Genomic DNA, 23,496 nt, shown 5'->3' with positions numbered 1-23,496 from the left:
TACCGCAGATACTGTGTGTGTGCTGTTTTGAAATGTTTGAATCTTGTTTGTGGTGTTGGTTTGATTTAATGGTTGTTACAATGTCAGGTCTTTGTAGTTCTTTGTCAGGTCTTTGTAGTTTTTTGTCGGGTCTTTGTAGTTTTTTGTCAGGTCTTTGTAGTTCTTTGTCAGGTCTTTGTAGTTCTTTGTCAGGTCTTTGTAGTTCTTTGTCAGGTCTTTGTGTTTTTTTTTGTCAGGTCTTGTAGTGGCCTTATCAGTGGTGTGTTATACAGTAGCTAGTCTAAATATTTAGAAAAAACATTGAATGTGTGTGAAAGCACAGTATGTGCTGTCATCTGTACTGTCTAATACTGCTCTGATCTGTCATCTGTACTGTTTAATACTGCTCTGATCTGTCATCTGTACTGTCTAATGCTGCTCTGATCTGTCATCTGTACTGTCTAATACTGCTCTGATCTGTAATCTGTACTGTCTAATACTGCTCTGATCTGTCATCTGTACTGTCTAATACTGCTCTGATCTGTCATCTGTACTGTCTAATACTGCTCTGATCTGTCATCTGTACTGTCTAATACTGCTCTGATCTTTCATCTGTACTGTCTAACACTGCTCTGATCTGTAATCTGTACTGTCTAATACTGCTCTGATCTGTCATCTGTACTGTCTAATACTGCTCTGATCTGTCATCTGTACTGTCTAATACTGCTCTGATCTGTCATCTGTACTGTCTAATGCTGCTCTGATCTGTCATCTGTACTGTCTAATACTGCTCTGATCTGTCACCTGTACTGCCTAATGCTGCTCTGATCTGTCATCTATACTGTCTAATACTGCTCTGATCTGTCATCTGTACTGTCTAATACTGCTCTGATCTGTCATCTATACTGTCTAATACTGCTCTGATCTGTCATCTGTACTGCCTAATGCTTTTCTGATCTGTCATCTGTACTCTCTAATGCTGCTCTGATCTGTCATCTATACTGTCTAATACTGCTCTGATCTGTCATCTGTACTGTCTAATACTGCTCTGATCTGTCATCTGTACTGTCTAATACTGCTCTGATCTGTCATCTGTACTGTCTAATACTGCTCTGATCTGTCATCTATACTGCCTAATACTGCTCTGATCTGTCATCTGTACTGCCTAATGCTTTTCTGATCTGTCATCTGTACTCTCTAATGATGCTCTGATCTGTCATCTGTACTCTCTAATGCTGCTCTGATCTGTCATCTGTACTGTCTAATGCCTTATCTGTCATCTGTACTGTCTAATACTGCTCTGATCTGTCATCTGTACTGTCTAATACTGCTCTGATCTGTCATCTGTACTGTCTAATACTGCTCTGATCTGTCATCTGTACTGTCTAATACTGCTCTGATCTGTCATCTGTACTGTCTAATACTGCTCTGATCTGTCATCTGTACTGTCTAATGCTGCTCTGATCTGTCATCTGTACTGTCTAATACTGCTCTGATCTGTCACCTGTACTGCCTAATGCTGCTCTGATCTGTCATCTATACTGTCTAATACTGCTCTGATCTTTCATCTGTACTGTCTAATACTGCTCTGATCTGTCATCTGTACTGTCTAATACTGCTCTGATCTGTCATCTGTACTGCCTAATGCTTTTCTGATCTGTCATCTGTACTCTCTAATGCTGCTCTGATCTGTCATCTATACTGTCTAATACTGCTCTGATCTGTCATCTGTACTGTCTAATACTGCTCTGATCTGTCATCTGTACTGTCTAATACTGCTCTGATCTGTCATCTGTACTGTCTAATACTGCTCTGATCTGTCATCTATACTGCCTAATACTGCTCTGATCTGTCATCTGTACTGCCTAATGCTTTTCTGATCTGTCATCTGTACTCTCTAATGATGCTCTGATCTGTCATCTGTACTCTCTAATGCTGCTCTGATCTGTCATCTGTACTGTCTAATGCCTTATCTGTCATCTGTACTGTCTAATACTGCTCTGATCTGTCATCTGTACTGTCTAATGCTGCTCTGATCTGTCATCTGTACTGTCTAATGCTGCTCTGATCTGTCATCTGTACTGTCTAATGCTGCTCTGATCTGTCATCTGTACTGTCTAATACTGCTCTGATCTGTCATCTGTACTGTCTAATGCTGCTCTGATCTGTCATCTGTACTGTCTAATACTGCTCTGATCTGTCATCTGTACTGTCTAATGCTGCTCTGATCTGTCATCTGTACTCTCTAATGCTGCTCTGATCTGTCATCTGTACTGTCTAATGCTGCTTTGATCTGTCATCTGTACTGTCTAACACTGCTCTGATCTGTCATCTGTACTGTCTAATGCTGCTCTGATCTGTCATCTGTACTGTCTAATACTGCTCTGATCTGTCATCTGTACTGTCTAATGCTGCTCTGATCTGTCATCTATACTGTCTGGTTGTAGAAAAGGATAATCATTGAAGGGTTAGGACCAAGAGGAAGGGGAAGGAAGCAAATTGGGACTGTTTTCATCTAGTCACTGACATACACACACATACACACACACACACACACACACACACACACACACACACACACACACACACACACACACACACACACACACACACACACACACACACACACACACACACACACACACACACACACACACACACACACACACACACACACAGTGTTTGCTAGTCATCAACTCTAGCAGCACGGTAAAGGGCAGGATGAGTTAGTGGAAAGGTCAAGGTAAAGGTCCTGCTGCATTCTCCTCTAATCCTTTTTCTCTCTCCCTTCTCCTCTTCCTCCTCTCCACTTCATTCTCTCATCTTCTCTCCTCTCCTCTTCTTTCGCTCCTATCCTCTACTCTTCCTCCTCTCCTCTTCTTTCTCTCCTCTCCTCTTATTTTTCTCCTCTCCTCTTCATTCTCTCCTCTTCTCTCCTATCCTCTCCTCTCTTCTTCCTTCTCTCCTCTCCTTTCTCTCCTCTTCTTTCTCTCCTCTCCTCTTCATTCTCTTCTCTCCTATCCTCTTCCTCCTCTCCTCTTCTCTCCTCTTCATTCACTTCTCTTCTCTAATCTTCTCCCCTTCATTCTCTCATCTTCTCTCCTCTCCTCTCCTCTTCTTTCACTCCTATCCTATCCTCTTCCTCCTATCCTCTCCTCTTCCTCCTCTCCTCTCCTCTTCATTCTCTCCTCTTCTCTCCTATCCTCTCCTCTCTTCTTCCTTCTCTCTTCTCCTTTCTCTCATCTTCTTTCTCTCCTCTCCTCTTCCCTCCTCTCCTCTTCATTCTCTTCTCTTCTCTCCTATCCTCTTCCTCCTCTCCTCTTCTCTCCTCTTCTCTCCTCTCTCCATTATTTTTTATCCTGTACTCACCTCTAAGAAGAGGGGTATTTGGGCTCTTACAAAATCAGACTTGTAAACTAACATTAACTCTCTCTCTCGCTCTCGCTCTCTCTCTCTCTCTCTCTCTCTCTCTCTCTCTCTCTCTCTCGCTCTTGCTCTCGCTCTCGCTCTCACTCTCTCTCTCAGAGTCCGTCTGTGTCCCCCTCCTCCAGTTTCCGAGCAGTAGAGAAGCACAGGAGTTCAGGTGACTCCTCAGACAGCAAGAAACAGAAAATGGCTGAAAAGGAGCTGAGCGCCACACGTTACGTGAGTGAGGCAAATTTCAAACCAAAACCCAGAGGATGCACATGTTTATTTCAAAAGCACAGAGCTAACACAGCTGATTCAACTAACCAAACTCTTGCTGATTACTCGATTACGTCAGTCAGGCTTGTCAGTGCCAGGATGTTCTGATGACGCCCTGGTATAGGGTATCTAACTATGGTAAATTGTTGAGGAGGATCAATATGTTGTTGTGTTCGTCTCGGGACAATAAAGTTGTATTATATTGTATCTGTTTCAGGACAGCGACGGGGAGAAGAGTGATGACAGCCTAGTGGTGGATGTCTCTAATGAGGTTATATTCTCTCTCTGTTGTATATAAATACTGAACAAACAAACAATGAATGCAACAATTTCAAAGACGTTACTGAGTTACAGTTCATATGAGGAAATCAGTCAATTGAAATCAATCCATTAGGCCCTAATCTATGGATTTCACATGACTGGGAATACAGATATGCATCTGTTGAACACAAATACCTTAAAAAAAAGGTAGGGGCTTGGATCAGAAAACCAGTCAGTATCTGGTGTGGCCAACATTTGTCTCATGCAGCGGGACACATCTCCTTCACATAGAGTTGATCAGGTTGTTGATTGTGGCCTGTTGGAATGTTGTCCCACTCCTCTTCAATGACTTTGAGATGTAGCTGGATATTGGCGGAAACTGGAACACATTGCCGTACACGTCGATCCAGAGCATCCCAAACATGCTCAATGGGTGACATGTCTGAGTATGCAGGCCACGGAGGAACGGTGACATTTTCAGCATCCAGGAATTGTGTACAGATCCTTGCTACATGGGGCCGTGCATTATCATGCTGAAACTTGAGGTGACGGCAGCAGATGAATGGCACATCAATGGGCCTCAGGATCTTGTTACAGTATCTCTCTGCATTCGAATTGCCATTGATAAAATGCAATTGGTGTTCGATGTCCGTAGCTTATGCCTGCCCGTACTGTAACCCCACCATGGGGCACTCTGTTCACAACGTTGATATCAGCAAACTGCTCGCCCACACGATACCATACACGCTGTCTGCCATCTGCCTGGTACAGTTGAAACCAGGATTCATCCGTGAAGAGCACACTTCTCCAGCGTGCCAGTGGCCATCGTGCTGAAACATTTGCCCACTGATGTCGGTTACGACGTCGAACTGCAGTCAGGTCAAGACCCTGGTGAAGATGATGACCACACAGATTAGCTTCCCTGAGATGGTTTCTGACAGTTTGTGCAGAAATTCTTTGGTTGTGCAAACATACAGTTTCATCAGCTGTCCGGGTGGCTGGTCTCAAAGGATCCCGCAGGTGAAGAAACCAGATGTGGAGGTCCTGGACTGGCGTGGCTACACGTGGTCTGCTTTTGTGAGGCCGGTTGGACGTACTGCCAAATTCTCTAAAATTATGTTGGAGGCGGCTTATGGTAGAGAAATGAACATGCAATTGTCTGGCAACAGCTCTGGTGGACATTCCTGTAGTCTGCATGCCAATTGCACGCTCCCTCAAAACATGAGACATCTGTGGCATTGTGTTGTGACAAAACTGCACATTTTAAAATGACCTTATGCCCCCAGCACAAGGTGCACCTGTGTAATGATCATGCTGTTTAATCAGCTTCTTGATATACCACACCTGTCAGGTGAATGGATTATCTTGGCGAAGGAGAAATGCTCACTAACAGGGAGGTAAACCAATTGGTGAATAACATTTGAGAGAAATCAGCTTTTAGTGAGTACAGAACAATTTTTATTTGTTATTTTAGCTCTGGAAACATGGAACCAACATTTTACCAATACATAGAAATGTAACTCAACCAAACTATTTTCTATTGTTCTCTTTCGCTGTTATCTTAGGACCCTGCCTCTCCTAGAGGAAGCCCCACTCACTCCCCTCGTGAGAACCGATTGGATAAGAGCCGTCTGCTGAAGAAGGAAGTCCCTCCCCTCAGCCCCGCCTCTATGGCCTCGTCCAGTAGTACGCCCTCCAACAAGTCCAAAGACCTCATCATGGTCTGACGTCTCATGGCTTTTTCCCCCTTTAATCTTTTTATTTACAACATATTTCTACCTTTACCCCAAGTCTGGAAAATGTGGATTTTCTCATCTCTCATATACCAGAGTTCAGTGCTTAAAAATTGTATTGTTATGAGTGGATTATGAGCTTTTTTTATGTCCAGAATGAGAAGTCCAGCACCCTGACCCCCACCCCCAGCAGCACCTCGACCCCCGGTCTGAGAGGGAAAACGTCAGGACTAGAGGGTGAGACACACTGATGACTTTAAACACGTGTTTAGATTCTTTACATTTCATTGAACCTTCCTTTAACCTTTTTAACCAGGCAGGTCAGTTGAACCTTCCTTTAACCTTTTCAACCAGGCAGGTCAGTTGAACCTTCCTTTAACCTTTTCAACCAGGCAGGTCAGTTGAACCTTTAACCCTTTTAACCAGGCAGGTCAGTTGAACCTTTAACCTTTTTAACCAGGCAGGTCAGTTGATCCTTCCTTTAACCTTTTTAACCAGGCAGGTCAGTTGAACCTTCCTTTAACCTTTTTAACCAGGCAGGTCAGTTGAACCTTCCTTTAACCTTTTCAACCAGGCAGGTCAGTTGAACCTTTAACCCTTTTAACCAGGCAGGTCAGTTGAACCTTTAACCTTTTTAACCAGGCAGGTCAGTTGATCCTTCCTTTAACCTTTTCAACCAGGCAGGTCAGTTGAACCTTTAACCTTTTCAACCAGGCAGGTCAGTTGAACCTTCGTTTAACCTTTTTAACCAGGCAGGTCAGTTGAACCTTTAACCTTTTCAACCAGGCAGGTCAGTTGAACCTTTAACCTTTTCAACCAGGCAGGTCAGTTGAACCTTCCTTTAACCTTTTTAACCAGGCAGGTCAGTTGAACCTTCCTTTAACCTTTTCAACCAGGCAGGTCAGTTGAACCTTTAACCTTTTTAACCAGGCAGGTCAGTTGAACCTTCCTTTAACCTTTTCAACCAGGCAGGTCAGTTGAACCTTTAACCTTTTTAACCAGGCAGGTCAGTTGAACCTTTAACCTTTTTAACCAGGCAGGTCAGTTGAACCTTCCTTTAACCTTTTCAACCAGGCAGGTCAGTTGAACCTTTAACCTTTTTAACCAGGCAGGTCAGTTGAACCTTTAACCCTTTTAACCAGGCAGGTCAGTTGAACCTTGAACCTTTTTAACCAGACAGGTCAGTTGAACCTTCCTTTAACCTTTTCAACCAGGCAGGTCAGTTGAACCTTCCTTTAACCTTTTCAACCAGGCAGGTCAGTTGAACCTTTAACCTTTTTAACCAGGCAGGTCAGTTGAACCTTCCTTTAACCTTTTCAACCAGGCAGGTCAGTTGAACCTTTAACCTTTTCAACCAGGCAGGTCAGTTGAACCTTCCTTTAACCTTTTTTTGGGAGACTCACGATGGTGTTGCGGTTTGGGAGACTCACGATGGTGTTGGGCACTACGAACCTCACAACTTCGGTCTGTAGCGCCCAAACAGTTTGTTACACTAATATGACCCCACCATCGAATTCTCTATGACACCTATAAGACATATTTAGGTGTACACTGAGTGTACAAAACTCCCTTTGACCTCAGAACAGCCTCATTTTTTAGGCATGCATTCTACTAGGGTTGAATATTTACAAAAAAAGTTGCCTACCCTAGAATAAATAACATTTTTCCCAGGTAACCCAATATTTCCAACCAAAACCGTAAGTATCATTGAAAAGCATTATAAAGCATATAAATGGGCCTACATCTGGATTTGATTAGAGCTTTGAGAGAACATTCAAGCCCAATGCTACCTGTGCCTGATGATACACATTAAATACATTTTATTTAAATAAATATACAATCCCAATCCCCCAAAAGCTCAAATGTGCCGTTATGATATAGTCTACTGCACCTTTTTACAAGACAGAAAAACATGAAATCCCATAAATGTAGCTAGCTAGATTTTTTTAGCTTTTACTTACTTAGCTAGCATCGACTGCAGCTAGCTAGTTTAGCCTACTCAAACACCTGGCTCAAACAGAGAGGGATGCTATGTTAGCTAGCTGGTTATGGCTATCCAACAGAGAGGGATGCTATGTTAGCTAGCTGGCTATAGCTATCCAACAGAGAGGGATGCTATGTTAGCTAGCTGGCTATGGCTATCCAACAGAGAGGGATGCTATGTTAGCTAGCTGGCTATGGCTATCCAACAGAGAGGGATGCTATGTTAGCTAGCTGGCTATGGCTATCCAACAGAGAGGGATGCTATGTTAGCTAACTGGCTAAGGCTATCCAACAGAGAGGGATGCTATGTCAGCTAGCTGGCTAAGGCTATCCAACAGAGAGGGATGCTATGTTAGCCAACTGGCTAAGGCTATCCAACAGAGAGGGATGCTATGTTAGCTAACTGGCTAAGGCTATCCAAAAGAGAGGGATGCTATGTTAGCTAGCAGGCTAAGGCTATCCAACAGAGAGGGATGGTATGTTAGCTAGCTGGCTATGGCTATCCAACAGAGAGGGATGCTATGTTAGCTAGCTGGCTATGGCTATCCAACAGAGAGGGATGCTATGTTAGCTAGCAGGCTAAGGCTATCCAACAGAGAGGGATGATATGTTAGCTAGCTGGCTATGGCTATCCAACACTGGATCTCTTCCAAGTCAAAGTAAACTTTTGGTTTTATTAATTTATTGCCACCGGGGCCCGGCGGTGTAACTGCTAAACTGCTTGCTGACTGTATTCTGTACTGCTTGATTGTAGATGATTTAGTAACGCGTTAGTTTTTAGTAACTATGTTGACTATGACTTTAGCTATATGGTGACAATGATATAGGCTGTGTGTAGCGGTATGAAGGTCTGTCTTGAAGGTTTTTTGACCTGGTCACAGAAAGTCCACAAGCGAAGAGAAAAGGTGAGAGGAGGAGAACATGTAGATGTGAGAAGGAATTATACAACGAGCAAAATGATCATGCTGTTTGTATGTGGCTGCTATGAAACTGACCTGTGGTTGCGTGTGATTACCGGTGTATTCATTCAGCCGATTCTGTTGAAAAACGTTTCTTGAACGGAAACAAGCAGAATGAAACGGGGATAAACATACAGTGCCTTGCGAAAGTATTCGGCCCCCTTGAACTTTGCGACCTTTTGCCACATTTCAGGCTTCAAACATAAAGATATAAAACTGTATTTTTTTGTGAAGAATCAACAACAAGTGGGACACAATCATGAAGTGGAACGACATTTATTGGACATTTCAAACTTTTTTAACAAATCAAAAACTGAAATATTGGGCGAGCAAAATTATTCAGCCCCTTTACTTTCAGTGCAGCAAACTCTCTCCAGAAGTTCAGTGAGGATCTCTGAATGATCCAATGTTGACCTAAATGACTAATGATGATAAATACAATCCACCTGTGTGTAATCAAGTCTCCGTATAAATGCACCTGCACTGTGATAGTCTCAGAGGTCCGTTAAAAGCGCAGAGCATCATGAAGAACAAGGAACACACCAGGCAGGTCCGAGATACTGTTGTGAAGAAGTTTAAAGCCGGATTTGGATACAAAAAGATTTCCCAAGCTTTAAACATCCCAAGGAGCACTGTGCAAGCGATAATATTGAAATGGAAGGAGTATCAGACCACTGCAAATCTACCAAGAACTGGCCGTCCCTCTAAACTTTCAGGTCATACAAGGAGAAGACTGATCAGAGATGCAGCCAAGAGGCCCATGATCACTCTGGATGAACTGCAGAGATCTACAGCTGAGGTGGGAGATTCTGTCCATAGGACAGCAATCAAATGTTAAAAAAGTTTGAAATATCCAATAAATGTTGTTCCACTTCATGATTGTGTCCCACTTGTTGTTGATTCTTCACAAAAAAATACAGTTTTATATCTTTATGTTTGAAGCCTGAAATGTGGCAAAAGGTCGCAAAGTTCAAGGGGGCCGAATACTTTCGCAAGGCACTGTACCTGCATTTGTCCAATAGAGACTCTCATTTCCAACTGTTGGGCTAATGATTACAACCTAGTTTAGATAGATGCAGGCAAGAGTATTGAATGTGTCACTGTCTGTCACCTTGATTAGTCTAATTGTTCTCTTGACCTGTGTGCACCTACGTTTTACACTTTCATTCATAGGCTAGGTCGTAGCAACCTCACGATGGGTACAGGGAACATTCTAGTATCATGTAGGAGCCTAAACCTGTCGCTGTTACATTGAACTGGGTGAATATGAATGACAGTAACCTAAACCTATCACTGTTACATTGAACTGGGCGAATATGAATGACAGTAACCTAAACCTATCACTGTTACATTGAACTGGGTGAATACGAATGACAGTAACCTAAACCTATCACTGTTACATTGAACTGGGTGAATATGAATGACAGTAACCTAAACCTATCACTGTTACATTGAACTGGGTGAATATGAATGACAGTAACCTAAACCTATTGATGTTACATTGAACTGGGTGAATATGAATGACAGTAACCTAAACCTATTGATGTTACATTGAACTGGGTGAATGGAATATGAATGGCAGTCATCCAATATAATGTAATAGAAATAAGTCCGTGTTTATCAAAATACAATTGTCCTCCCTGATCTTAAAGAGCACCAACCTCCACTGCTTCATACACACAGGAAACTGTTGAGCGTGAAAGACCAAGTAGCATTGTAGTTCTTGACACACTCAAACCGGTGGCACCTACTACCATGCCCCGTTCAAAGGCACTTAAATATTTTGTCTTGCCCATTCACCCTCTGAATGGCACACGTACACAATCCATGTCTCAATTGTCTCAAGGCTTAAACATCCTTCTTTATCCTGTCTCCTCCCCTTCATCGACACTGATTGAAGTGGATTTAACAAGTGACATCAATTAGGGATCATAGCTTTTACCTGGATTCACCTGGTCAGTCTGTGTCATAGAAAGAGCAGGTGTTCCTAATGTTTTGTACACTCAGTGTATATGGAAGTACTTTAGTGCCCCAAAAAAGTGGTTCCATTTATTTTATATATATATATATATATATAATTTCCTGAGCATATTTTATCTGTTGAATAGGACACACTTCAAAATATATTTCCTTTTTCATAAATTTGTTGACTACCTGTTTTGTGTGAATGTTATTCATTCCATTTCTATGGGCTAATAGCAGTAAGGCCAAATTCAATGTTTCATCAAAATGATTTTAAATATATTTTTTATACTTAAAGGGGTCAAAAAATACTAAATCAAATAGCTAAATTATCCTAATTAGCATTTCCAGGTGTTAGCTTAGTAGAACCCAGGCCCTTAGACTTTAGGGGGTTGATTTATAGCTTAGTAGAACCCAGGCTCTTAGACTTTAGGGGGTTGATTTGTAGCTTAGTAGAACCCAGGCCTTTAGATCTTAGGGGGTTGATTTGTAGCTTAGTAGAACCCAGGCCTTTAGATCTTAGGGGGTTGATTTGTAGCTTAGTAGAACCCAGGCTGTTAGATCTTAGGGGGTTGACTTATGTTGTTTGTTCCAGGCCCTGGTCTGCGTCCTCTGGCGTTGCCGTGTCCTTACCCGGGTGCGTTTGGCATGGTGCCCCACCCAAGCCTCAACGGGCTGAATGGCGACCTGGGCGGAGCCAGCGCCTACTCCTCCCTACACAACCTGTCTCCTCAGATGAGTGCAGCTGCTGCAGTCGCGGCCTACGGACGATCACAAGTGGTACGCTATTCTCCCATCTCAACTCACAACAAATCACATGTCCACCATCTTATTAGTGTCACTCAATCTTCTTTCATTGACACAAATTATAAAGTGGTTGGACAATGTTTGAGCGATATCAAAATCAAATCACATGTTATTTGTCACATGCTCCGTCACATGCTACGCAGTCATGGTTGACAGGGTTTGGTTCCTGCAGGTGGCTGGCTACGCAGGAGTCGTGTCTTTGGCTATGCCGGATTAAGTGATGTGACATGCTATTCTATAAAATCCTTTCTCCGTAATTAATATTACCTTATTGAGCCAATCATGTAAATGTAATTAACTAGAGAGTCGGGGCACCACAAAATAATATTTATAGACCTGCTATCTTAAAGAATAAACTCTTAAAGACCTAGTTATATTTTACATCAATAGCAGTCAATATTAATCTTCACCTTAATTCAGTCTCATCTGAAAGTTGTAAATTCTTGGTTATCTTCACGAACTCTGGCAAACAAGTTGAATCAGCAATACAAAATTGGGTTTAATTATTTATTTACTAAATACCTAACTAATCACACAGAATTACATATACAAAGAATGAATCATACCTTGATTACTAATTACTATAGGAAAATGTCCCTAGCGGACGGAACAGAAATGACAGCTGGTTACACAAAAGAAAAGGGGCTGGGTTTGAGTGAAAGAGCGGGAAGACTGAGGGACACAGGGAGAAGCTGTGCTATCGTAAATACAGTATCTTATGCATTCTAAATTACCGCCCATTTGGAAAAGGAAAATGCAATAAATATTTACTCTGAGCTGCGCTGCGGTAGGTTGGTGGTAGATGGAAGGCCGTGTTGCCAATCCGAGTCCTTTGCCCTTTGAAGAATGTCTCTGGTGGTCATTTGGATACGTTGTAGTAACGTCATTGTGTGGTAGACGGGATACTCTGTCTGTTCTTTTCTAGCCCACGTTTGCAGCTGCTGTTGCTAACTCAACGGCTAGAAGGTATCACTTCTGTAGTGAATAAGAGTTCATAGTTCATACCATTCGCAACCAAAGCTCACGCTAAGGTTGGCTTAGTTCTGTAGTTGACATGTTAGTCCTATTAACGTATGGACGGTCGTCCTCACATCCTCGGAACAGCAGGTTACATTTTCGTCAAGGCTTTATATAGTGGAGCGAGAAAAGTTTTATAACCCATGTCCCTTCACAGGGGCGGGCCACTGATTGAGCAGAGCCCTAAACACAAATCTCTCATTTGGAAGCTAAAATTACTTTTAATCTCTTCACCAATCATTTTATATTCAAACATTTAAATTGAACAACAATTCCATGTGAATACGATAACTCTGATGTGTAGACTTTCCACTGTAGAGTTTATGTCATCCTAGCATCGATGAGAATGTCTCAGATGACAACCGATCTGACATCATATTCATTAAGTACCACCGCATATGTTCAATTCGTCGGATTTTCCAGAATATAGTTCATTTCCCCCCACCTTCTGATGTTCCCAGAATCTCTATGTTAACCAAGGGCTTTTCAAATGTCACATCAGTAGGGTAGAGAGAGGAAAAAGGGGGGAAGAGGTATTTATGACTACCCCCAAGCCAATGTCATGACACAGGCATGGTTGACAGGGTTGGTTCCTGCAGGTGGCTGGCTACGCAAGCATGGTTGACAGGGTTGGTTCCTGCAGGATGCTGGCTGCGCAGGCATGGTTGACAGGGTTGGTTCCTGCAGGTGGCTGGCTACGCAGGCATGGTTCATAGGGTTGGTTCCTGCAGGATGCTGGCTGCGCAGGCATGGTTGACAGGGTTGGTTCCTGCAGGTGGCTGGCTACGCAGGCATGGTTGACAGGGTTGGTTCCTGCAGGATGCTGGCTACGCAGGCATGGTTGACAGGGTTGGTTCCTGCAGGATGCTGGCTACGCAGGCATGGTTGACAGGGTTGGTTCCTGCAGGATGCTGGCTACGCAGGCATGGTTCATAGGGTTGGTTCCTGCAGGTGCCTGGCTGTTATCTTGCGGGCTCAGCAATGTCTCCTATCTTAACTTCCAGAACATATTCTGGGCGTTGTGCCAATTGGTCTGAGGAGGTCACAGTCACCATCACGAACAAGGATAGTGAGAGAAGATGCACACTGTGTACAATTCAAGGCTATCTCTTCAGACAATAACATTTTCCCTCACATTACGTTCCCCAGCAAGAAAACAAAATGTCGCTCAAACAGAAGGGGAACTAGACAAAGAGTCACTGACAACAACCAAAGCGAAACAGGTGGTGTTTTAGGAGGGGTTCTGAAAGACGCTCATGGGGGTGCCCACTGAGAGACACTCATGGGGGTGCCCACTGAAAGACGCTCATGGGGGTGCCCACTGAAAGACACTCATGGGGGTGTCCACTGAAAGACACTCATGGGGGTGCCCACTGAGAGACACTCATGGGGGTGCCCACTGAGAGACACTCATGGGGGTGCCCACTGAAAGACACTCATGGGGGTGTCCACTGAAAGACACTCATGGGGGTGCCCACTGAAAGACACTCATGGAGGTGTCCACTGAAAGACGCTCATGGGGGTGTCCACTGAAAGACGCTCATGGAGGTGTCCACTGAAAGACACTCATGTGGGTGCCCACTGAAAGACACTCATGGAGGTGCCCACTGAAAGACGCTCATGGGGGTGCCCACTGAAAGACACTCATGGAGGTGCCCACTGAAAGACGCTCATTGGGGTGCCCACTGAAAGACGCTCATGGGGGTGTCCACTGAAAGACGCTCATGGGGGTGCCCCCTGAAAGACACTCATGGGGGTGCCCACTGAAAGACACTCATGGGGGTGTCCACTGAAAGATGACTAGCAACAACAACTGGTAGACACTCTTAAATAGCACCTGGGCCAGACACTCTTAAATAGCACCTGGGCCAGTCACTCTTAAATATCACCTGGGCCAGCACAGGTGAAACACCAATTGGTGCCCCCTTCGTGCTAAAGTCCAACCGTCAAAACATAAATTGAAAATCCAAAGCCTGTAACAATACTATATACACAAAAGTATGTGGACACCCCTTCAAATGAGTGGATTTGGCTATTTGCTGACAGGTGTACAGCACTTGCCCCAGTCAACTGTAATTGCTGTTATTGTGAAGTGGAACCATCTAGGAGCAACAACGGCTCAGCCGCCAAGTACGTAGGGGCAACAACGGCTCAGCCGCCAAGTACGTAGCGCATAAAAATCGTCTGTCTTCAGTTGCAACACCCACTACTGAGTTCCAAACTGTTTCTGGAAGCAACTTCATCACAAGAACGGTTTGTCTGGGGCTTTCTGAAATGGGTTTCCATGGCCGAGCAGCTTCACACAAGCCTAAGATCACCATGATCAATGCCAAGCGTCGGCTGGAGTGGTGTAAAACTCACCGCTTTGGACTCTGGAGCAGTGGAAACGCGTTCTCTGGAGTGATGAATCACGCTTCACTATCTGGCAGTCCAACGGACAAATCTGGGTTTTGGTGGATGCCAGGAGAACACTACCTGCCTTAATGCATAGTGCAAAGTTTGGTGGAGGATGAATAATGGTATGGGGCTGTTTTTCATGATTTCAGCAATGCCCCTTAGTTCCAGTGAAGGGAAATATTAACTGTACCGCATACAATTCTGTTTTTCCAACTTTGTGGCAACAGTTTGGGGAAGGCCCTTTCCTGTTTCAGCATGACAATGCCCACGTGCAAAAAGTGTTTGCCAAGATCGGTATGGAAGAACTTGACTGGCCTGCACAGAGCCCTGACCTCAACAGACTAAGAGAAACATAGGATATTACGAGGTTAGTATTAGCTTTTCCGATGTCCAGAAGCCGTTTTTGGTCATAGGAAACGATGAGGGAGATGTTATGTACAAAAAAGGTTAAGATCAGCAACAACAAAAAATATTTGAAAAATAGCAGAATTGGTCAGGAGTACATTTTGGTAATTTAGCAGACGCTCTTATCTAGAGTGACTTACAGGAGCAATAAGTGGTAGGTGCCTTGCTCAAGGGCACATCGGCATATTTTTCACCTAGTCTGCTCTAGGATTCGAACCAGCAACCATTCGGTTACTTGCCCAACACTCATAACCGCCAGGCTACAGCCGCCATCTCATCACATCAAGGGGCAATGTTTGAACAATATCAATTGAAAGTCACATAAAAGTGCATCATTTAAACTGCATTTTGGTTTGAAGGGTACAAGATGCTTGAATGATTTCCTTAAGAGAGATAATGAATGAATCTCTCTTCTGTTCTCCATCCTCCAGGTTGGTTTTGACCCCCACCACCACATGAGGGTTCCTGGTCTTCCCCCCAACCTCTCTGGCATTCCTGGAGGAAAACCGTACGTCTCCCTTTTTCATGTGGATGCTTTTGAAAAATAGATTCTCTAGATCAGAATATAAAATAAACCCTCCTCTTCATCACCTCTCCTCCTCCTCCTCCTCCTCTAAGAGCCTATTCCTTCCACGTGAGTACTGAGGGCCAGATGCAGCCGGTACCGTTCCCTCCGGACGCCCTGATAGGCCCAGGGATTCCCCGGCACGCCCGTCAGATCAACACGCTGAGCCACGGCGAGGTGGTGTGTGCCGTCACTATATCCAACCCAACCAGACACGTCTACACAGGAGGGAAGGGCTGTGTCAAGATCTGGGACATCAGCCAGCCCGGCAGCAAGAGCCCTGTGTCACAACTAGACTGTCTGGTGAGAACACTATACAGGAAGTTTTTCTGCCATTTAAATCTTGGTGCGGGCTGCCTGGGGGGGGGGGGGGGGGGGGTCCATTATCTTTTCCAATCTATATACTTTTTAATATAATCTTTGATAACTAGATAGTCGAGAATAAATGAAAATTAAACAATTCATTTATTACTATTGATTTTGTTATTCTGTTTGAACATAAGACCACCGCATTAGCAATGAAAAATTAATCGAACTAAGCTTTAAAACTAAAAAGAGATTGAGGGAGGAAGGTCGAGAGGGAGGTCAAGAGAGAAGGGAGGGAGGTCTGGAGAGAAGAGAGGGTGGTCGAGAGAGGAGAGAGGGAGGTAGAGCGGGAGGTAGAGAGAGAGGTAGAGCGGGAGGTAGAGAGAGAGGTAGAGCGGGAGGTAGAGAGGACTGTCTGGTGATTGAGTGTGTTTGTGTGTGTTGCGCTACATCTTAGGTAAGTGCTTCCTCTAAATGATTTGTCCAGGGTGTGTGTGTCGGCCCACCAAATAACGCATGTCTCCTGTTGTGTTTATGATAGTAGCTATGTAAATCAAATCAAATCAAACTACATCAGTCACATGCGCCGAATATTACAGGTGTAGACCTTACAGTGAAATGCTGAATATTACAGTGAAATGCTGAATACAACAGGTGTAGTAGACCTTACAGTGAAATGCTGAATTCAACAGGTGTAGTAGACCTTACAGTGAAATGCTGAATACAACAGGTGTAGTAGACCTCACAGTGAAATGCTGAATACAACAGGTGTAGTAGACCTTACAGTGAAATGCTGAATACAACAGGTGTAGTAGACCTCACAGTGAAATGCTGAATACAACAGGTGTAGTAGACCTTACAGTGAAATGCTGAATACAACAGGTGTAGTAGACCTCACAGTGAAATGCTGAATACAACAGGTGTAGTAGACCTTACAGTGAAATGCTGAATACAACAGGTGTAGTAGACCTCACAGTGAAATGCTGAATGCAACAGGTGTAGTAGACCCTACAGTGAAATGCTGAATACAACAGGTGTAGTAGACCCTACAGTGAAATGCTGAATACAACAGGTGTAGTAGACCTTACAGTGAAATGCTGAATACAACAGGTGTAGTAGACCTCACAGTGAAATGCTGAATACAACAGGTGTAGTAGACATTACAGTGAAATGCTGAATACAACAGGTGTAGTAGACCTCACAGTGAAATGCTGAATACAACAGGTGTAGTAGACCTTACAGTGAAATGATTACAAGCCCTTAATGCAGTTCAAAGATATACAGATAACAATAAGAGATAAAGAGATACAAGTAACAAGTAATTAAACAGCAGCAGTGTGTTACCTTTATTTCACCTTTATTTAACTAGGCAAGTCAGTTAAGGACAAATTCTTATTTTCAATGACGGCCCAGGAACAGTGGGTCAACTGCCTTGTTCAGGGGCAGAACGGCAGATTTGTACCTTGTCAGCTCGGGGATTTGATCTTGCAACCTTTCGGTTACTAGGCTACGCTGCCGCAAAGCAAATAGTCTGGGTAGTCATTTGACTAGATGTTCAGGAGTCTTATGGCTTGGGGGTAGAAGCTGTTTAGAAGCCTCTTGAACCTAGACCTGGTGCTCCAGTACCACTTGCCATGTGGTAGCAGAGAGAACAGTCTATGAATAAGGTGGCTGGAGTCTTTGATAATTTTTAGGGCCTTCCTCTGACACCGCCTGGTATAGAGGTCCTGGATGGCAGGAAGGTTGGCCCCAGTGATGTACTGGGCCGTACACACTACCCTCTGTAGTGCCTTGCGGTCAGAGGCCGAGCAGTTGCCATACCAGGCAGTGGTGCAACCAGTCAGGATGCTCTCGATGGTGCAGCTGTTGAACCTTTTGAGGATCTGAGGACCCATGCCAAATTATTTCAGTCTCCTGAGGGGAAAAATATTATGTTGTGCCCTCTTCACGACTGTCTCGGTGTGCTTGGACCATGTTTGTTTGAGGGATAGGACATCCTGTTGTGTTTATGATAGTAGCTATATATAGAACTTCCTGTTGTGTTTAGTTGCTATATATAGGACATCCTGTTGTGTTTATGATAGTAGCTATATATGGGACATCCTATTGTGTTTAGTAGCTATATATAGGACATCCTGATGTGTTTATGACAGTAGCTATATATAGGACATCCTGTTGTGTTTAGTAGCTATATATAGGACATCCTGTTGTGTTTACTAGCTATATATAGGACATCCTGTTGTATTTATGATAGTAGCTATATATAGGACATCCTGTTGTGTTTATGATAGTAGCTATATATAGGACTTCCTGTTGTGTTTATGAGAGTAGCAATATATAGTATATGCTTGTGTGTATCTGAACGCGAGTAACAATAACCCTCTTTGTGTGTGTTTGTGTGTGTTTGTGTATACATGCCTGTGTGCATCTATCAGAACAGAGACAACTACATCCGTTCATGCCGGCTGCTGCATGACGGGCGGACTCTGATCATAGGAGGCGAGGCTTCCACACTTTCAATCTGGGACCTAGCCTCACCCACCCCGCGTATCAAGGCAGAGCTAACGTCTTCCGCCCCGGCCTGCTACGCCCTCGCCATCTCCCCCGACGCCAAGGTCTGCTTCTCCTGCTGCAGCGACGGGAACATCGCCGTCTGGGACCTCCACAACCAGACACTGGTCAGGTAGGGACTGGTGTTGACCGACCTAAACAACCAGACACTGGTCAGCTAGGGTCTGGTGTTGACCGAACTAAACAACCAGACACTGGTCAGGTATGGACTGGTGTTGACCGACCTAAACAACCAGACACTGGTCAGGTAGGGACTGGTGTTGACGGACCTAAACAACCAGACACTGGTCAGCTAGGGACTGGTGTTGACCGACCTAAACAACCAGACACTGGTCAGGTAGGGACTGGTGTTGACCAACCCAAACAACCAGACACTGGTCAGGTAGGGATTGGTGTTGACCGACCTAAACAACCAGACACTGGTCAGCTAGGGACTGGTGTTGACGGACCTAAACATCCAGACACTGGTCAGATAGGGACTGGTGTTGACCCACCTCAACAACCAGACACTGGTCAGGTAGGGTCTGGTGTTGACTGACCTCAACAACCAGATACTGGTCAGCTAGGGACTGGTGTTGACCGACCTCAACAACCAGACACTGGTCAGCTAGGGTCTGGTGTTGACCGAACTAAACAACCAGACACTGGTCAGGTAGGGACTGGTGTTGACCGACCTAAACAACCAGACACTGGTCAGCTAGGGACTGGTGTTGACGGACCTAAACAACCTGACACTGGTCAGATACGGACTGGTGTTGACCCACCTCAACAACCAGACACTGGCCAGGTAGGGTCTGGTGTTGACCGACCTCAACAACCAGATACTGGTCAGCTAGGGACTGGTGTTGACCGACCTAAACAACCAGACACTGGTCAGCTAGGGACTGGTGTGGACCGACCTAAACAACCAGACACTGGTCAGCTAGGGACTGGTGTGGACCGACCTAAACAACCAGACACTGGTCAGCTAGGGACTGGTGTGGACCGACCTAAACAACCAGACACTGGTCAGCTAGGGTATTGTGTTGACCAACCTAAACCTAAACAACGGGTGCTTCTTGACTTTTGTATATTTGTGTATGTTATGTTACTTCCATATTGATTGTGTTTTTTCATTACTGATGTGCTACTGTGTGTTATTGTGTGTTTTGTTATTGTGTGTTGTGTTATTGTGTGTTGTGTGTTATTGTGTGTTGTGTTCTTGTGTTCTTGTGTGTTCTTGTGTTATTGTGTGTTGTGATCTTGTGTGTTGTGTGTTCTTGTGTTATTGTGTGTTGTGTCATTATTGTGTTTTACTGTGTGTGTAGGCAGTTCCAAGGCCATACGGACGGGGCTAGCTGTATAGATATCTCTCACGATGGGACCAAGCTGTGGACAGGAGGTCTGGACAACACTGTACGCTCCTGGGACCTGAGGGAGGGACGGCAGCTACGTCAGCACGACTTCACCTCACAGGTACACACACAGTCCCCCTGACTCCCCAACACTTTCACACACACTTCCTGTTTTGTAATGCGTGTGTTGTGTGTCCTCCAGATCTTCTCTCTAGGGTACTGTCCTACAGGGGAGTGGTTAGCTGTAGGGATGGAGAACAGTCATGTAGAGGTGCTCCACGTCACCAAGCCAGAGAAATACCAGCTACATCTCCATGAGAGCTGTGTCCTCTCCCTCAGGTTTGCTCACTGTGGTACGTACAGGCCTGGCTGTCTGCTGTCTGACTGGCTGCCTGGCTGGCTGTCTGACTGACTGTCTGCCTGGCTGCCTGCTGTCTGTCTGAACTCCTGGCTGGCTGCCTGTCTGGCTGTCTGACTGGCTGCCTGCTGTCTGACTGGCTGGCTGGCTGTTGTCTGACTGTCTGTCTGGCTGTTGTCTGACTATCTGGCTGCCAGTCTGACTGTCTGTCTGTCTGTCTGACTGGCTGGCTGACTGGCTGGCTGACTGGCTGGCTGGCTGCCAGTCTGACTGTCTGTCTGTCTGTCTGTCTGTCTGTCTGACTGGCTGGCTGGCTGACTGGCTGCTGTCTGACTGGCTGCCTGGCTGCCTGCTGTCTGTCTGTCTGTCTGACTGGCTGGCTGGCCAGCTGTCTGCCTGACTGGCTGCCTGCTGTCTGACTGGCTGCCTGCCTGTCTGACTGTCTGCCTGCCTGGCTATCTAGCTGTCTGCATATCTGTCTATCTATTCGTTGATTTAGTCTATATTCAACAGCGTGTTTCTTGCCAGAAACGTATTGTGTTTGACCTATTGCCATAGAAACATATTGTGTTTTACCTATTGCCATAGAAACGTATTGTGTTTGACCTATTGCCATAGAAACGTATTGTGTTTGACCTATTGCCATAGAAACGTATTGTGTTTGATGTATTGCTTTAGAAACTTATTGTGTTTGATGTATTGCCAAAGAAACATATTGTGTTGTGGTGTATTGCCTTAGAAACGTGTTATGTTTGATGTATCGTGGCAATACGTTTCTAAGGCAATACATCAAACACAATACATTTCTATGGCAATATGTCAAACACAATATGTTTCTAAGGCAATACATCAAACACAATACATTTCTATGGCAATACGTTTCTAAGATAGAAACATATTGTGTTTGACCTATTGTCATGAAAAAGTATTGTGTTTGACGTATTGCTGATTCCTGATTGTGATGGTCTCTGTAGGTAAATGGTTTCTGATGGTCTCATCTCTCTCTGTAGATAAATGGTGTGTGGTAGTCTCATCTCTCTCTGTAGGTAAATGGTGTATGATCTCTCTCTGCAGGTAAATGGTTTGTGAGTACCGGGAAAGACAACCTGCTGAACGCATGGAGAACCCCTTACGGAGCCAGCATATTCCAGGTGAATAGTTCACACTGGTTGTATGACTGACAGTTGTATGGCTGACTGACATCAGTTCTGATACAAAGGAGTTTTTCTGGCATTTTCTTTTTGACAATCATCGTGTGGTTTTGCTTCTCTCCTTCTATCCTCCCATTCTCTCTCTATCCCACCTCCTCCCCCTCTCTCTCCATCCTCCCCCTCTCTCTCCTCCTTCCTCTCTCTCTCCGTCCCCTTCTCTCTCTCCTACCCCCTCTCCCCCCTCTCCCTCTCTCTCCAGTCTAAGGAGTCATCCTCAGTGCTAAGCTGTGACATCTCTGGGGATGACAAGTACATTGTGACTGGCTCTGGAGACAAGAAGGCCACCGTCTATGAGGTCATCTACTAGACCCCTGGCATTGACTTGTCACCCAACCAAAAAACGACCCTGTCCGAGGGTATTTTGTCTGTCCTGTGATGTAGTTTTGCCTGAAAACGGACAACTTCCTAATATGGATTCCGTACACCATCCTATCCCCCCAGTGCCCCCACCCCAGGACTGATATGGATTCCGTACTGCACCCCTCACCTCTAACCCCTGACCTGGATGTGGACCAATCAAAATGCCTGAACAGAACAGAACCAAATACTGGAGACTTCTCTTCTTCTTCTGACTGTTTTGTTTTCTATCGAACCAATTACTTTTCTAACACTTGTTTCCACGAAGACGAATGAAGCCTCGTCTAGGAGTGTAGATAGAGGGGACATTCTGGAATGATAAAATATGACAAAACGCCAAAATATCGTCCCTTGTATCACACCAGGAAATTACATTTTTCCTGATGCCTTTCTCAATACCCGGAGAAACTGCTGGTTGTCATCGGAACTTGTAAACAAGGCTGCATGGTATTTATCTTAATGTGACTCCATGCAGCCACTGGCAACGTCCAGGATAGGTTTGCCTGGAACCGCTTGTGGATTTGATAGCCCTAACGCAGCACCTCCTGACACGGCTGATTGAATAGGGCCCTAAAATACCTTTCAAATGAGCGGTTGGACTAGTAGTGTCAGACTACCTAAGACAGGACAGTCGAGGCAGCTTGTAAACTTTCAGAAATGCCTTGAAATAACTTGTTCTGTATATTCCTCAGTTCACACTGAAATACTTTTTTAAGGCTTGGTGTTCAATTACATTCTCAACTTCAAATCAAGAGTCCATTCTGAATGTTAAACACAGTTAGCCGATGAACTTATTGACCTGAGAAAGACAGTTAGCTGATGAACTTATTGACCTGAGAAAGACAGTTAGCTGATGAACTTATTGACCTGAGAAAGACAGTTAGCCGATGAACTTATTGACCTGAGAAAGACAGTTAGCAGATGAACTTATTCACCTGAGAAAGACAGTTAGCCGGTGAACTTATTGACCTGAGAAAGACAGTTAGCTGATGAGCTTATTGACCTGAGAAAGACAGTTAGCCGATGAACTTATTGACCTGAGAAAGACAGTTAGCTGATGAGCTTATTGACCTGAGAAAGACAGTTAGCTGATGAACTTATTGACCTGAGAAAGACAGTTAGCCAATGAACTTATTGACCTGAGAAAGACAGTTAGCTGATGAACTTATTGACCTGAGAAAGATGTTATAACGTTGCTTCTGCTGATCTGGTTGAGCGTCTGTCTGATTGACATCTGTCAGTCATTAGAGAGATTGTCCATGATGATACTAGTGTAACATAGAAGTCCGACAGTGGAAGAAACTGCCTGTTGTTAGTTAAGCTAATTTCTTTCATACAAAATGCCTTTTGTCAGTTTTTCCATGTCTGAATTTATTAAAATGTTCTGTGGTAAAGATGTTTTGTGTGGCTGTTTTTTTCTCCCACCTTTCTCTCAGTGGTCTCCACGTTCCTCGATCCTAAATCTATCCCCCTAAGATTAGATAAATCAGGGTTGGCCAATCTGTAAGGGCGTTCGTCTGTAGGAGGAAGAGAAGCGGACCAAAGCGCAGCGTGGTGGTTATTCATGTTTTAATAAATCACTACACATGAACAAACTAACAAAAACA

The 23,496-nt window shown here is 44.4% G+C and overlaps 1 protein-coding gene across 1 annotated transcript in view; it reads left to right on the top strand.

Moving 5' to 3' along the window:
* Positions 1-23,279, top strand: part of LOC110525061 (transducin-like enhancer protein 4) — a 132,597-nt gene extending 109,318 nt beyond the window's left edge. Inside the window, exons 9-20 of the mRNA XM_036979170.1 lie at positions 3,505-3,624; positions 3,881-3,934; positions 5,490-5,645; positions 5,813-5,894; positions 11,157-11,341; positions 15,619-15,695; positions 15,806-16,055; positions 18,494-18,741; positions 19,937-20,084; positions 20,166-20,316; positions 21,396-21,472; positions 21,732-23,279. Coding sequence (XP_036835065.1) covers positions 3,505-3,624; positions 3,881-3,934; positions 5,490-5,645; positions 5,813-5,894; positions 11,157-11,341; positions 15,619-15,695; positions 15,806-16,055; positions 18,494-18,741; positions 19,937-20,084; positions 20,166-20,316; positions 21,396-21,472; positions 21,732-21,839 — 1,656 coding nt within the window. The 3' untranslated portion in view covers positions 21,840-23,279. The remainder of the gene's footprint in view (positions 1-3,504; positions 3,625-3,880; positions 3,935-5,489; positions 5,646-5,812; positions 5,895-11,156; positions 11,342-15,618; positions 15,696-15,805; positions 16,056-18,493; positions 18,742-19,936; positions 20,085-20,165; positions 20,317-21,395; positions 21,473-21,731) is intronic.
* Positions 23,280-23,496: the final 217 nt, after the last annotated feature.

This window comes from Oncorhynchus mykiss, chromosome 6, assembly GCF_013265735.2.
Source record: "Oncorhynchus mykiss isolate Arlee chromosome 6, USDA_OmykA_1.1, whole genome shotgun sequence".
NCBI lineage: Eukaryota > Metazoa > Chordata > Actinopteri > Salmoniformes > Salmonidae > Oncorhynchus > Oncorhynchus mykiss.
Note: the sequence above shows the minus strand (reverse complement) of the source record. Positions and strands in the feature narration are given on the sequence as shown.